Source organism: Salmo salar, chromosome ssa09, assembly GCF_905237065.1.
Source record: "Salmo salar chromosome ssa09, Ssal_v3.1, whole genome shotgun sequence".
NCBI classification, from domain to species: Eukaryota; Metazoa; Chordata; class Actinopteri; order Salmoniformes; family Salmonidae; genus Salmo; species Salmo salar.
In genome coordinates this window covers 63,885,885-63,902,371 of record NC_059450.1, presented here as the reverse complement: position 1 = coordinate 63,902,371, position 16,487 = coordinate 63,885,885, and the positions used below count along the sequence as shown (strand labels likewise).

Sequence of the window (16,487 nt, the reverse complement as noted above, 5' to 3'; positions counted from 1 at the left end):
CTAACTACGATCTCTCTGTTTCACAACATAATAAAAGAGTAGCGATATCAATGAGTCTTCATAGTAAAGGGAGCCGAAGGAAGCGGGACTCTAGTGTTGCTGCTGTGTCATATCCAATCTGACTGTTGGAGAAATACAGTATCGGTTTGACTTGTTTACCTAAAGCAATGAAGGAGAAAGGACGGGAGGACGGAAAGAGGAAAAATAAGCTGATCTTTTAAGAGGTTTTTCCTATTCTGTTGCTCTAAATAGAAATCAATGCGGGATGACCACACAAGTGATTATGGTAGTCAAAATATTACATTTCCCACCCAACGTTGAACTGCACCTGACAGCGAGGTTCTCTCTCTCTCAACTTGTCATGGGTCTAAAGACATGCAACACTTCCATTAGCACATAGTGACATTTTCCACATTTTGTTATGTTACAGCCTTTTTCTAAAATTGATTAAATAAGAAAAAAACCTCATTAATCTACACACAATACCCCATAACGAAAAAAGCAAAAACAGGTTTTTTACATTTTCATAAACAGGTTTTTATAAACGGAAATATCACATTTACATAAATACTCAGACCCTTAACTCAGTACTTTGCTGAAGCACTTTGACAGCGATTAAAACATAGAGTCTTCTTGGGTATGATTCTACAAGCTTGGCACACCTGTATTTGAGAAGTTTCTCCCATTCTTCTCAAGCTCTGTCAGGTTGGATGGGGAGCATCGCTGCACAGTTATTTTCAGGTCTCTCCAGAGATGTTCGATCGGGTTCAAGTCTGGGCTCTGGCTGGGCCACTTGAGGACATTCAAAGACGTGTCCCGAAGCCACTTCTGCGTTGTCTTGGCTGTGTGCTTAGGGTCGTTATCCTGTTGGAAGGTGAACTTTATCAGAGGTCCTGAGCGCTCTGGAGCAGGTTTTCATTAAGAATCTTTCTGTACTTTGCTCCATTCATAATTCCCTCGATCCTGACTAGTCTCCCAGTCCCTGCCAACGAAAAACATCCCCACAGCATGATGCTGCCACCAGCATGCTTCACTGTAGGGATGGTCTTTCTCATGGACTGAGAGTCCTTTAGGTGCATTTTGGCAAACTCCAAGCGGGCTGTCATGTGCCTTTTTCTGAAGAGTGGCTTCCATCTGGCCAATCTACAATAAATGCCTGATTGGTGGAGTGCTACAGAGGTGGTTGTCCTTCTGGAAGGTTCTCCCATCTCCACAGAATGACCATTGGATTCTTGGTCACCTCCCTGACAAAAGCCCTTCTCCCCTGATTACTCACTTCGGCCGGGCGGCCAGCTCTAGGAACAGTCTTGGTGGTTCCAAACTTCTTCCATTTAAGAATGATGGAGGCCACTGTGTTCTTGGGGACCTTCAATGCTGCAGAAATATTTTGGTACCCTTCCCCAGATCTGTGCCTCGACATAATCCTGTCTCGGTGACCTACGGACAATTCCTTCGACCTCAAGGCTTGGTTTTTGCTCTGACATGCACCGTCAACTGTGGGATCTTATATAAACAGGTGTGTGCCTTTCCAAATCATATCCAATCAATTTAATTTACCACAGGTGGACTCAAATCAATTTGCAGAAACATGTCAAGGATGATCAATGGAAACAGGATGCACCTGTGCTCAATTTCAAGTATCATGGCAAAGGGTCTGAATATTTACAGTATCAGTAACGTAACAAAATGTGGAAAAAGTCAAGGGTCTGAATACTTTCCGAATGCACTGTATTCTTCCCATACTGTAGGAGGAACAACAACAACAAAAACAGCAACACCTCCACCCTATTTGCTCTCTTCCCTCAATTCCCCTTTTCTCTAGCACCATTACAGGGTCTCAATGACAATCAGGTTGAAGTGTAGATCGAATGAGTGCAGGAGGGAGGAGAAGAAAGAATATAAGCGAGATAGAGACCGAGAGCGAGGGAGGAGAGACAGGAGGAGATTAATATCTTGCTCGAGCCTCTGCAAAATCCAGCTATTAATCTGTCGTGGAGAGCGGTGGTTTGCAGGGCATAATCTGAAATCCCCGCCTCGCCTAGCCCTCCTGCCGGATGAAATATCATTTTAAGGCAAAGGCTCTCGAACAGTAGCTGGCGGGAGACAGATCTGATTACCACCGCCCGGGAGTCCTCTATTTCTTTCTCCTCAACATTCTCGTTCTCGCTCTTTTTCTGAGAGAGAACCTTGCTCTGTCTTGAGTAATTTCTCATCTATTTTTCTTCGCCTCTCTCTCTCTCTGTAGCCTCTGGGGCTTAACACTGTGGGTGCTCGCCTTTCAACATGGCTTATGTGCTCCTATGTCAACAAGATGGAAGTTGACGTCATATGTCTTTCCACTTGAGAGAATTACAGTCCATAATTATTGGTACCCTTGATAAAGATGAGCAAAAAAGACTATCAAATAAATAATACAAATACTGAGCTACATTGCATGCTCCCCAAAAATATACTTATACCGCTCAGAGAATTTCTTTGGTTTAATAAGTAATATATATTACAAAAAAGATACAGGTCGAAATGATTGGCACCCCTGTTTTCAGCACTCTAGCACCCTCCCCTTAGTAGGTTAACGACCTGTTTTATGCGATTGGAGAACACGTTGGGAGGGATCTTAGGCAGGTTAGCGTTTCTCGTCATGAATCTTGTGGTCACATTGTGGTCACTAGCTGGCACAGCCACAAAGTCATAACATCTGATTTTAAACCTAACCCTAACGCCTAACTTTAAATTAAGACCAAAAAGCATACACTGATATATATATATATATATATATTCTAAATTTAAAGTTAGGCATTAGAATTAGCATTTATATATACTACAGTTGAAGTCGGAAGTATACATACACTTAGGTTGGAGTCATTAAAACTTGTTTTTCAACCACTCCACACATTTCTTGTTAACAAACTATAGATTCGGCAAGTCGGTTAGGACATCTACTTTGTGCATGACACAAGTCATTTTTCCAACAATTGTTTACAGACAGATTATTTCACTTATAATTCACTGTATCACAATTCCAGTGGGTCAGAAGTTTACATACACTAAGTTGACTGTGCCTTTCAAAAGCTTGAAAATTCCAGAAAATGATATCATGGCTTTAGAAGCTTCTGATAGGCTAATTGACATCATTTGAGTCAATTGGAGGTCTACCTGTGGATGTATATCAAGGCCTACCTTCAAACTCAGTGCCTCTGTGCTTGACATCATGGGAAAATCAAAAGAAATCAGCCAAGACCTCAGAAAAAGAATTGTAGACCTCCACAAGCCTGGTTCATCCTTGAGAGCAATTTCCAAATGCCTGAAGGTACCACGTATATCTGCACAAACAATAGAACGCAAGTATAAACACCATGGGACCATGCAGCCGTCATACTGCTCAGAAAGGAGACGTGTTCTGTCTCCTAGAGATGAACGTACTTTGGTGTGAAAAGTGCAAATCAATCCCAGAACAACAGCAAAGGACCTTGTAAAGATGCTGGAGGAAACAGGTACAAAAGTATCTATATCCACAGTAAAACTTGTCCTATATCGAAATAACCTGAAAGGCCACTAAGCAAGGAAGAAGCCACTGCTCCAAAACCGCCATAAAAAAGCCAGACTACTGTTTGCAACTGCACATGGGGACAAAGATCATACTTTTTAGAGAAATGTCCTCTGGTCTGATGAAACAAAAATAGAACCATAATCGTTATGTTTGGAAGAAAAAGGGGGAGGCTTGCAAGCCAAAAAACACCATCCCAACCGTGAAGCACGGGGGTGGCAGCATCATGTCGTGGGGGTGCATTGCTGCAGGATGGACTGGTGCACTTCACAAAATAGATGGCATCATGAGGGAGAAAAATGACAAGGATATATTGAAGCAACATCTCAAGACATCAGTCAGGAAGTTAAAGCTTGGTCGCAAATGGGTCTTCCAAATGGACAATGACCCCAAGCGTACTTCCAAAGTGGTGGAAAATGGCTGAAGGACAACAAAGTCAAGGTATTGGAGTGGCCAGCACAACGCCCTGACCTCAATCCTATAGAGCATTTGTGGGCAGAACTGAAAAAGCGGGTGCGAACAAGGAGGCCTACAAACCTGACTCTGTTACACCAGCTCTGTCAGGAGGAATGGGTCAGAATTCACCCAACTTATTGTGGGAAGCTTGTGGAAGGCTACCCGAAACGTTTGACCCAAGTTAAACAATTTAAAGGCAATGCTACCAAATACTAATTGAGTGTATGTAAACTTCTGACCCACTGGGAATGTGATACAAGAAATTAAAGCTGAAATAAATCATTCTCTCTACTATTATTCTGACATTTCACATTCTTAAAATAAAGTGGTGATCCTAACTGACCAAATACAGGGAATCTTTACGAGGATTAAATGTCAGGAATTGTGAAGAACTGAGTTTAAATGTATTTGGCTAAGGTGTATGTAAATGCCCGACTTCGACTGTGTGCGTATATATATATATATACATTTGTTTTTTTTATGTCATAATTTTTTTTACAATATAGCCAATTTTGACTGAGCAATTTCCCCTTAGATTGGCCATCTGCAAAGTTCTGCCTCCAGGATAAGACACATGACAATAAACGTCAACTTGCGGATCTTAGACCATTCCGCCATACAGAATCTTTTCAGATCCTTGATATTCTTTGTGTGCCCTTATGAACTGCCATCGTCAATTCAAACCGACATCATGAATTTTACCAAGTAACAGGATATTGTAGCCAAAAATTACACTTGGCCACAAGAGGATCTTCCAGCAAGACAATAACAGCAATCATACATCAAAATCCACAAAGAAATGGTTAATTGACCACAAAATCAAAATGTTGCAATGCTCATCTCAGTCTCCGGACTTGACCCCTTTGGAAACCTGTGGTTTGAATTGAAGAGGGCAGTCCATACCCGCAAACGAATGACATCAAGAATTTGGAAAGATTCTGTATGGAGGAATGGTCTAAGATCCCTCCAAATGTGTTCTTCGATCTCATAAAACATTTTAGAAAAAAACTCAGTGTTAATATCTTTGCAAGGATACTGTGCTGGAATAATAAAAACAGGGACGCCAATAATTTTGAATGCAAAAATGAGGTTAAGATGAATCCTAGAGTGTCAGCTAAAGACTTACAGAAATCTCTGGAACATGCTAACATCTGTTGACGAGTCTAAGATATGTAAAACACTTGGGAGGACACAACGGAAGAAGCCACTGCTGTCCAAAAAAAAACCCATTGCTGCACGTCTGAAGTTTCCAAAAGTGCACCTGGATGTTCCACAGCGCTACTGGCAAAATATTCTGTGGACAGATGAAACTACAGTTGAGTTGTTTGGAAAGAACACACAACACTATAGGTGGAGAAAAAAAGGCACAGCACACCAACATCAAAATCTCATCCCAACTGTAAACTATGGTGGAGGGAGCATCATGGTTTGGGGCTGCTTTGCTGCCTCAGGTCCTGGAAAGCTTGCTATCACCAACGGAAAAATTAATTTCCAAGTTTATCAAGACATTTTGCAGGAAAATATTAGGCTATCTGTCCGCCAACTGACGCACAACAGAAGTTGGGTGACGCAACAGGACAACGACCCAAAACACTGAAGTAAATCAAAAACAGAATGGCTTCAGCAGCAGAAAATATGGCGTCTGGAGCAGCCCAGTCAGAGTCCTGACCTCAACCCGATTTGAGATGCTGGGGCATGACCTCGAGAGCAGTTCACACCAGACAACCCAAGAATATTGCTGAACTAAAACAGTTTTGTGAAGAGGAATGGTCCAAAATGACAAATGTTTTTCCACCCTGCACTGTGAATGTTTACATGGTGTATTCAATAAAGACATGAAAATGTATAATTGTTTGTGTGTTAATAGTTTAAGCAGACTGTGTTTGTCTATTGTTATGAGCTAGATGAAGATGAGATAACATTTTATGGCCAATTTATGCAGAAATCCAGGTATTTCCAAAGGGTTCACATACTTTTTCTTGCCACTATATATATATATATATATATATATATATATATATATATATATTTTTTCATAATTTGTTGCATTACAACCTGTAATTTAAATTGATATTTATTTGGATTTCATGCAATGGAAATACACAAAATAATCCAAATTGGTGAAGTGAAATTCAAAAAATTACTTGTTTAAAAAAATTCTAAAAATATAAAAAAACGGAAAAGTGGTGTGCATATGTATTCACCCCCTTTGCTATGAAGCCCCTAAATAAGATCTGGTGCAACCAATTACCTTCAGAAGTCACATAATTAGTTAAATAAAGTACAACTGTGTGCAATCTAAGTGTCACATGATCTCAGTATATATACACCTGTTCTGAAAGACCCCAGAGTCTGCAACATCAGTAAGCAAGGGGCACCACCAAGCAAGCGGCACCATGAAGACCAAGGAGGTCTCCAAACAGGTCAAGGACAAACTTGTGGAGAAGTACAGATCAGGGTTGGGTTATAAAAAAATATCAGAAATTTGAATATCCCATGGAGCACCATTAAATCCATTATAAAGAAATGAAAGAATATGGCACCACAACAACTCACGGACCAGGCAAGGAGGGCATTAATCAGAGAGGCAACATAGAGACCAAAGATAACCCTGAAGGAGCTGCAAAGCTCCACCGCGGAGATTGGAGTATCTGTCCATAGGACCACTTTAAGCCGTACACTCCACAGAGCTGGGCTTTATGGAAGAGGGGCCAGAAAAAAAGCCACTGCTTAACCTGTTGGGTCTAGGGGGCAGCATTTGCACGTCTGGATAAAAAAAATGTACCCGATTTAATCTGGTTACTAATCCTACCCAGTAACTAGAATATGCATATACTTATTATATATGGATAGAAAACACTCTAAAGTTTCCAAAACTGTTTGAATGGTGTCTGTGAGTATAACAGAACTCATTTGGCAGGCAAAACCCTGAGACATTTTCTGACAGGAAGTGGATACCTGATGTGTTGTATTGACTTTAAACCTATCCCATTGAAAAACACAGGGGTTTAGGAATATTTTGGCACTTCCTATTGCTTCCACTAGATGTCACCAGCCTTTACAAAGTGTTTTGAGTCTTCTGGAGGGAGATCTGACCGAACAAGAGCCATGGAACGATAATGGCCCATTAGACACCTTGCGCGCGAGTTCATCTTGGGTACCCTCGTTCCAATACGTTATAAAAGAGTATGCATTCGTCCACCTTGAATATTATTCATGTTCTGGTTAAAAAGGCCCTAATGATTTATGCTATACAACGTTTGACATGTTTGAACGAACGGAAATATATTTTTTCCCCTCGTTCATGACGAGAAAGTCCGGCTGGCTTACATCATGTGCTAACGAGACGGAGATTTTTGGACATAAATGATGAGCTTTTTGAACAAAACTACATTCGTTATGGACCTGTGATACCTGGAAGTGACATCTGATGAAGAGAATCAAAGGTAATGGATTATTTACATAGTATTTTCGATTTTAGATCTCCCCAACATGACGTCTAGTCTGTATCGCAACGCGTATTTTTCTGGGCGCAGTGCTCAGATTATTGCAAAGTGTGATTTCCCAGTAAGGTTATTTTTAAATCTGGCAAGTTGATTGCGTTCAAGAGATGTAAATCTATAATTCTTTAAATGACAATATAATATTTTACCAATGTTTTCTAATTTTAATTATTTAATTTCTGACGCTGACTTGACTGCCGGTTATTGGAGGGAAACGATTTCCTCAACATCAATGCCATAGTAAAACGCTGTTTTTGGATATAAATATGAACTTGATAGAACTAAAAATGCATGCATTGTCTAACATAATGTCCTAGGAGTGTCATCTGATGGAGATTGTAAAAGGTTAGTGCATCATTTTAGCTGGTTTTATGGTTTTGGTGACCCTGTCTTTGACTTGACAAAACATTACACACAACTCTTGTAAATGTACTGTCCTAACATACTCTAAATTTATGCTTTCGCCGTAAAACCTTTTTGAAATCGTAAAACGTGGTTAGATTAAGGAGATGTTTATCTTTCAAATGGTGTAACATAGTTGTATTTTTGAAAAATTTGAATTTTGACATTTATTTGGATTCAAATTTGCCGCTCTTGAAATGCACCTGCTGTTGATGGAGTGCACCACGGGTGGCACGCTAGCGTCCCACCTAGCCCCAAGAGGTTAAAGCAAAAAATAAGCAAACATGTTTGGTGTTCGCCAAAAGACATGAGGGAGACTCCCCAAACATGTGGAGAAAGGTACTCTGGTCAGATGAGACTAAAATTGAGCTTTTTGGCCATCAAGGAAAACGCTATGTATGGCACAAACCCAACACCTCTCATCACCCCGAGAACACCATCCCTACAGTGAAGCATGGTGGTGGCAGCATCATGCTGTCGGGATGTTTTTCCATCGGCAGGGACTGGGAAACTGGTCGGAATTGAAGGAACGATGGATGGCGCTAAATACAGGAAAATCTTGAGGGAAACCTGTTTCAGTCTTCCAGAGATTTGAGACTGGGACAGAGGTTCACCTTCCAGCAGGACAATGACACTAAGCATACTGCTAAAGCAACACTTGAGTGGTTTAAGGGGAAACATTTAAATGTCTTGGAATGGCCTAGTGAAATCCCAGACCTCAATCCAATTGAGAATCTGTGATATGATTTAAAGATTGCTGTACACCAGCAGAACCCATCCAACTTGAAGGAGCTGGATCAGTTTTGCCTTGAAGAATGGGCAAAAATCCCAGTGGCTAGATGTGCCAAGCTTATAGAGACATACCACAAGAGACTTGCAGCTGTAATTGCTGCAAAAGGTGGCTCTACAAAGTATTGACTTTGGGGGGTGAATAATTATGCACGCTCAAGTTTCCTGTTTTTTTTGTGTTATTTCTTGTTTGTCTTCAAAGTGGTAGGCATGTTGTGTAAATCAAATGATACAAACCCCCCAAAAATAAATTTTAATTCCAGGTTGTAAGGCAACAAAAGAGGAAAAATGCCAAGGGGAGAGAATACCTTCGCAAGCCACTGTACATACACAAAAGTATGTGGACACCCCGTTAAATTAGTGGATTCGGCTATTTCAGCCACACCCGTTGCTGACAGGTGTATAAAATCGAGCACACAGCCATGCAATCTCCATAGAAAACATTGGCAGTAGAATGGCCTTAATGAAGAGCTCAGTGACTTTCAACAAGGCACTGTCTTAGGATGCCACCTTTCCAGCAAGTCAGTTCGTCAAATTCTGCCCTGCTAGACCTGCCCCGTTTAATTGTAAGTGCTGTTATTGTGAAGTGGAAAGGTCTAGTTGCAACAAAGGCTCAGTCGCGAAGTGGTAGGCAACACAAGCTCACAGAACGGGACCACTGAGTGCTGAAGCACGTAGAAATCGTTTGTCCTCGGTTGCAACACTCACTACAGAGTTCCAAACTGCCTCTGTAAGCAATGTCAGCACAAGCACTGTTCATCGGGAGCTTCATGAAATAGGTTCCATTGCCGAGCAGCCGCACACAAGCCTAAGATCACCATGTGCAATTCCAAGCGTTGGCTGGAGTGGTGTAAAGCTCGCCGCCATTGGACTCTGGAGCAGTAGAAACGCGTTCTCTGGAGTGATGAATCACGCTTCACGATCTGGCAATCTGATGGACGAATCTGGGTTTGGCGGATACCAGGAGAACGCTCCCTGCCCCAATGCATAGTGTCAACTGTAAAGTTTGGTGGAGGAGGAATAATGCTCTGGGGCTGTTTTTTGTGGTTCGGGCTAGGTCCCTTCATTCCAGTGTAGGGAAATCTTAACACTACAGCATACAATGACATTCTAAATCATGGGTGTCCAACTCTGGCCCGCGGGCCAAATTTGTAATTATATTTGGCCCGCGAGACAATACCAAATTACTACTAGAGCTGGCCCGCTGGTATTATACAGCGCATTCACCGCTAATACTACGAATCCCATAATGCTCTGCTGTTGTTTTCGCGCGCCAATCAGGACAGGACCCAGAAACGCCCTCTCCTCTGTGACAGTAGTCATAGCAACATAGACGCTGCAACTGTCAGCGCGCTATCCCTTCCCAAAAATGGTGAAAAGAAAGGCAGAAAACAGGAGCTTTCTGGACAAGTGGGAGGCAGAATATCTGTTTACATATGTAAAAGACAAACCTGTTTGTCTTGTTTGTGGAGTCAACGTGGCTGTAAGTAAGGAGTACAACATTATACGACACTATGAAACGAAACACCATGACAAATGCAAGGACCTGGACATGACTCAAAGGAGCCAGAAAGTAGAGGAGATGAAAAGAAGTTTGGTTTCACAACAGAATATGTTCAAAAAAGCCACATCACAAAGTGAGGCTGCTGTAAAGGCTAGTTATATAGTGGCAGCAGAGATCGCAAAATCAGCCCGGCCCTTTAATGAGGGAGAGTTCGTGAAAAAGTGCATGATGAAAGTTTGTGACCTCGTATGCCCAGAGAAAAAGCAAGCATTTTCAAACGTGAGCCTGAGCAGGAACACAGTAGCTGATTGCACATGTGATCTTGCCACCAATCTGTATGACCAGCTGATGGAAAAGGGAAAAGATTTCGTTGCGTTCTCCCTCGCTGTGGATGAGAGCTGCGACGCATCTGATACTGCTCAGCTGTCAGTCTTCATCCGTGGAGTGGACTCAAATCTGTGTGTTACGGAGGAGCTATTGGGATTCAAATCAATGCATGGCACAACCACAGGAAAGGAAATCTTTGAGGAGGTTTCCAAATGTGTAACTGAAATAAAACTCGTTGGATTAACGACAGATGGTGCGCCAGCGATGTGCGGTAAAAAGAGTGGACTGGTGGGCATGGTTCGGGAGAAGATGCGGGAAGAGAACTGTGCAGGTGAGCTAACTGTTTACCACTGCATCATACATCAGGAATCACTGTGTGCCAAAGCCCTAAAGATGGAACATGTTATGACCACAGTAACACAGGTAGTTAACTTTATAAGAGCCAAAGGTCTGAATCACCGGCAGTTTAAATTTTTTAGAGAGGAGTGTGGTTCGGAATACGCAGACATGCCGTATCACACAGAGGTGAGATGGCTAAGCAGAGGAAAAGTACTGAACAGATGTTTCGAGCTGCGTGAGGAAATATGTCAATTCCTGGAAACCAAAGGGAAGGATACAGCAGAGCTCCGGGAGCAAAAGTTTCTGTGTGAGCTGGCCTTTCTCTGTGACATCTCGAGCCATCTCGATGCGCTGAACCTGCAGCTTCAGGGGCGGGGGCGCATCATCACAGACATGTACGCTGCAGTGAGGGCCTTTAAAACTAAACTGTGCCTGTGGGAGAATCAGATGCTGCAAGGAAACCCTTGCCATTTTCCCTGCTGCCAAACCATAAAAGCGCAGATCTCTACCGCCGTGTTCCCATGCACACAGTTTGCTGAAAAACTCAGTGTTCTCGCCGCTGAGTTTAGCCGGCGATTTGCCGACTTCGATGTCCAGAAATGTAGGTTTGAACTGCTTACTAATCCCTTCGCAGTTGATGTGGAAAATGCACCAACCAACATCCAAATGGAGGTGATTGAACTCCAGTGCAACGACACGCTGAAGTCAAAGTATGATGCTGTGGGCGCCGCACAGTTTCCACGGTTCATCCCTGACACAATGCCTCAGCTCCGCACCCAAGCTGCTCAGATGCTCTCCATGTTCGGCAGCACTTATCTATGCGAGCAACTTTTCTCCTCGATGAAGATGACCAAAACAACTCACAGGAGACGTCTGACTGATGAACACCTTCGCTCGATACTGAGGATTTCTTCAGCTCAGAGCCTGAGCCCAGACATTGATGAACTAGTATCCAAGAAGAGATGCCAGGTATCTGGCTTGGGCACATCAGATTAGATCAGTGTGCAATAATTAACATTTTCTTTGTGCACTTTTTCTTGCTACAAGGCATGGGCTTGAATGGTTGATTGATTTATTATCATTTTATTTGTAAAATTATTAGCCAGTGGAAAAAGTTTATTTTGGTATTTAAATCAGAAGGCTGCAAATAGAAAAGGGGCATACGATTTTTATTTAAATTTTATTTATTTAATAAATGAATGCCATTGATGTGTTTTTTCATTTGAAATTCGATTTTGCATGTCTCCACTATTACATTATATATTGTATGGTAATAAGCAATGCTTGTTCCATATTCAATGTTAAAGCAAAACTTGTTTGGGTCCATATTAAAAGGTTAATTTGTTCAATGTTGGCCCGCGACTTTGTTCAGGTTTTACATTTTGGCCCACTGGGTATTTGAGTTTGACACCCCTGTTCTAAATGATTCTGTGCTTCCAATTTTGTGGCAAAAGTTTGGGGAAGGCCCTTTCCTGTTTCAGAATGACAATGCCCCGTGCACAAAGCGAGGTCCATACAGAAATGGTTTATCGAGATCGGTGTGGAAGAACTTGACTAGCCTGCACAGAGCCCTGACCTCAACCCCATTTAACACCTTTGGGATGAATTGGAACGGCGACTGCAAGCCAGGCCCAGTCGTCCAACATCAGTGCCCGACCTCACTAATGCTCGTGGCTGAACGGAAGCAAGTCCCCACGGCAATGTTCCAACATCTAGTGGAAAGCCTTCCCAGAAGAGTGGAGGCCGTTGTAGTAGCAAAGGGGGGACCAACTCCATATTAATGACCATGATTTTGGAATGAGATGTTCGACAAGCAGGTGTCCACATACTTTTGGTCATGTGGTGTGAACAAGATTATAAACGTGTAAAGCATGTAATGTTTTGGTCCCATTTGTCATGAGGTGAAATAAAAGATCCCAGAAACGTTCCATATGCACAAAAGGCTTGCACAAATCTCTTTACGTACCTGTTAGTTAACATTTCTCCTTTGCCAAGATAATCCATCCATCTAACAGGTGTGGCATATCAAGAAGCTGATCAAACAGCATGATCATTACACATGTGCACCTTGTGCTGGGGACAATAAAAGGCCACTCTAAAATGTGTAGTTTTGTCACACAACACAATGCCACAGACTTCTCAAGTTTTGAGGGAGCGTACAATTGGCATGCTGACTGCAGGAATGTCCACCAGAGCTGTTGCCAGAGAACTGAATGTTCATTTCACGATAAGCCTGAATGTTCATTTCACATAAGCCACCTCCAACAATAAGCCACCTCCACCTCCAGCAACCTTTCGGTTACTGGCCCAACGCTATAACCAATAGGCTACCAGCCGCCCCTCGAGGCAAGATGAATCAGGCTTATAGCGGCGAGCTTTGTATTAAAATAGAATATGTGGTATAAAAGGTTATGTACGTAATGTAAAATGAAACCGATAATAATGTGCTGGGAATGAATCGGGTGAATAGGGATGAGACTCACGTCAAAAGGCAGCACCTCCACAGAGGTGTTGAACAGCTTGTCCCCTGGGTGCTCAATGTTCCCGCTCCGGAAGAAATACCTAGAGAGAAAGAGAAAGATAAGAGAGGATAACAAATGGGGGGGATGTCAATTTGATATTCAACACAAATTGATCCACCATTATTATCATCATCATCAGTCAGCCAGCCAGGAAGTCACCAAGTTCAATCTCTATCTCCATTTGCTTTGTATAAATGCATGTGCCACCAAGTACCTAACAGCAGCCTGAACCGTCCGCTACCCCCAAAAGCGCCTCTGAGGTAACAGGGGTGACCAAAGAGCCACAGCATGGTCATTAGTCATTAACAGTTAGAGGGTCCAGAGTAGATAGACCATCTGCCCTGACAGTAATGGGAAGAAATATTATTCATATGGGCCTAGTGGAGAGAAAGAGAGAGAGAGAGAGTTTGGGACATGTGTAAAATGTGTGCATGTGCACAAAAATCTGTGTGTGTGTGTGTGCGCCCGCATGTGTGTAAGTGTTTATGTCCATGCATACACACGTGTGTGTGTGTGTGTCCATATATGTGTCTGTATTCAAGCATGCCATGTATGTGTGTATCCGAGCATGTGAGCGCACACACACACACCTTTCGATGCGGACAGGTGTGAAGAAACGGATGCGGATGAAGTCTCCAGCCACGGGTGTGAAAGCCCAGAAGAAGTCCTCTCCCAGGTAGGCCTTCTCCAGGGTGAAGTGCTGGTATGTCTTTAGGCTGGTGGTCACCTCTGCCAGCGGGTTGGCGTGGCCCTTGTGCAGAGTCTGCTTGCCAAAGTCCTTGTCCTGAAGCAAACCATTAGACCATAGGAGGGGGGACAGAGAGGGGAGAGATAGAATTGTTTCTATCACTAAGCTCTCATATTGACTTTGAGGGTGCAGTTAGCTAAAGACACAGGGATGAATTCTAACTTGATATTTGGGAGCGTGACAATTCTTGATTTTTCTTGATCCTTGATTTTGCTGCGGCAATTCTGACATTTTGCATGGCATTATGCAATGACCTGATCCAATTTGTCGTGACAATGCGCTGACCAGGGACAAAGTTTGTTGACGTATTGCTTGATATAACCATATTGTGCTTTAAATGTGTGTTTATTGGTTGAAAATGCGAGCCCTCTTCTTGTACTGCGGTGATGGGTCAGTTTTATGCGATAATATTGTGATGATTTGACTGTTTTACGCGGAAATAGTGCAGTGATGAGCCAAATTTGCCAAACTTCGCATAATATGCAGGGAATTGTTGATTTAGCAAAAATAATTATGTTGCAGAATCCTCGAGGAACTGAGTTATTCAGTTTACATGATTTACTTGAAAATGAACGCAAGTCATGCTCTCTTATTCTTGGCAAAAATGATGCAATCTCACATGGAGTTCATGCAACGTCATCACAACAGAGAATTGTATATTCCTAACACTGGATGTCACATCAAATCTCTGTGAGATGACTTATAACAATGTACATATTTTTAGCTTCCTTTTAGGCCTATGCAAATGTACTGTACTTCAAATTCCTACGATAATGATGATGGTGCATCAAATATATGCAAATCTTTATGAATTTGTCATAGGGATCCATACAATTAGAACTATTTAAATAAATTAGTGTTACTCTAAGATTATTTGTACATGACATTTAGAGTATGCTAACTGGGGGACATTGAATTAAATTTGTTTTTGGTTAGGAATATGATTGAATGAATTAATGAAAATAAATACACACACACACACACACACACACACACACACCCACACACACAACTATTCAAAAGTTTGGGGTCACTTAGAAATGTCCTTGTTTTTTAAAGAAAAGCACATTTTTTGTCCATTAAAATAACATCAAATTGATCAGAAATACAGTATAGACATTGTTAATGTTGTAAATGACTATTGTAGATGGAAACGGCAGATTTTTTATGGAATATCTACATAGGCCCATTATCAGCAACCATGACTCCTGTGTTCCAATGGCACGTTGTGTTAGCTAATCCAAGTTTATCATTTTAAAAGGCTAATTGATCATTAGAAAACCCTTCTGCAATTATGTTAGCACAGCTGAAAACTGTTGGTCTGATTAAAGATGCAATAAAACTGTCCTTCTTTAGACCAGTTGAGTATCTGGAGCATCAGCATTTGTGGGTTCGATTACAGGCTCAAAATGGCCAGAAACAAAGAACTTTCTTCTGAAACTCACCTGTCTATTCTTGTTCTGAGAAATGAAGTCTATTCCATGCGAGAAATTGCCAAGAAACTGAAGATCTGGTTCAACGCTGTGTACTACTCCCTTCACAGAACAGTGCAAACTGGCTCTAACCAGAATAGAAAGAGGAGTGGGAGGCCCCGGTGCACAACTGACCAAGAGGACAAGACATTAGTGTCTAGTTTGAGAAACAGATGCCTCACAAGTCCTCAACTGGCAGCTTCATTAAATAGTACCCGCAAAACACCAGTCTCAATGTTAACAGTGAAGAGGTGACTCTGGGATGCTGGCCTTCTAGGCAGAGTTGCAAAGAAAAAGCCATATCTCAGACTGGCCAATAAAAAGAAAAGATTAAGATGGGCAAAATAACACAGACACTGGACAGAGAAACTCTGCCTAGAAGGCCAGCATTCCAGAGTCGCCTCTTCATTGTTGACGTTGAGACTGGTGTTTTGCAGGTACTATTTAATGAAGCTCTTCACAGCACTTCACAGATCTTCATTGTAAAGGGTTTAAACACTGTTTCCCATGCTTGTTCAATGAACCATAAACAATTAATGAACATGCACCTGTGGAACGGTTGTTAAGACACTAACAGCTTAGAGACGGTAGGCAATTAAGGTCACAGTTATGAAAACTTAGGACACTAAAGAGGCCTTTCTACTGACTCTGAAAAACACCAAAATATGCCCAGGGTCCCTGCTCATCTACGTGAACGTGACTTAGGCAACCTGCAAGTAGGCATGAGGACTGCAGATGTGGCCAGGGCAATACATTGCAATGTCCGTACTTTGGTGCGAAAAGTACAACTCAATCCCAGAACAACAGCAAAGGACATTGTGAAGATGCTGGAGGAAACAGGTAAGAAAGTATTTATATCCACAGTAAAACGTGTCTTATAC

The 16,487-nt window shown here is 42.1% G+C and overlaps 1 protein-coding gene across 1 annotated transcript in view; it reads right to left on the bottom strand.

The window, feature by feature from the left end:
* The window catches only part of mgat4b (alpha-1,3-mannosyl-glycoprotein 4-beta-N-acetylglucosaminyltransferase B), a 237,419-nt gene that overhangs the window by 9,806 nt on the left and 211,126 nt on the right, over positions 1-16,487 (bottom strand). Inside the window, exons 11-12 of the mRNA XM_045723878.1 lie at positions 13,977-14,170; positions 13,348-13,426 (exon numbers count right to left, since the gene is read on the bottom strand). Coding sequence (XP_045579834.1) covers positions 13,348-13,426; positions 13,977-14,170 — 273 coding nt within the window. The remainder of the gene's footprint in view (positions 1-13,347; positions 13,427-13,976; positions 14,171-16,487) is intronic.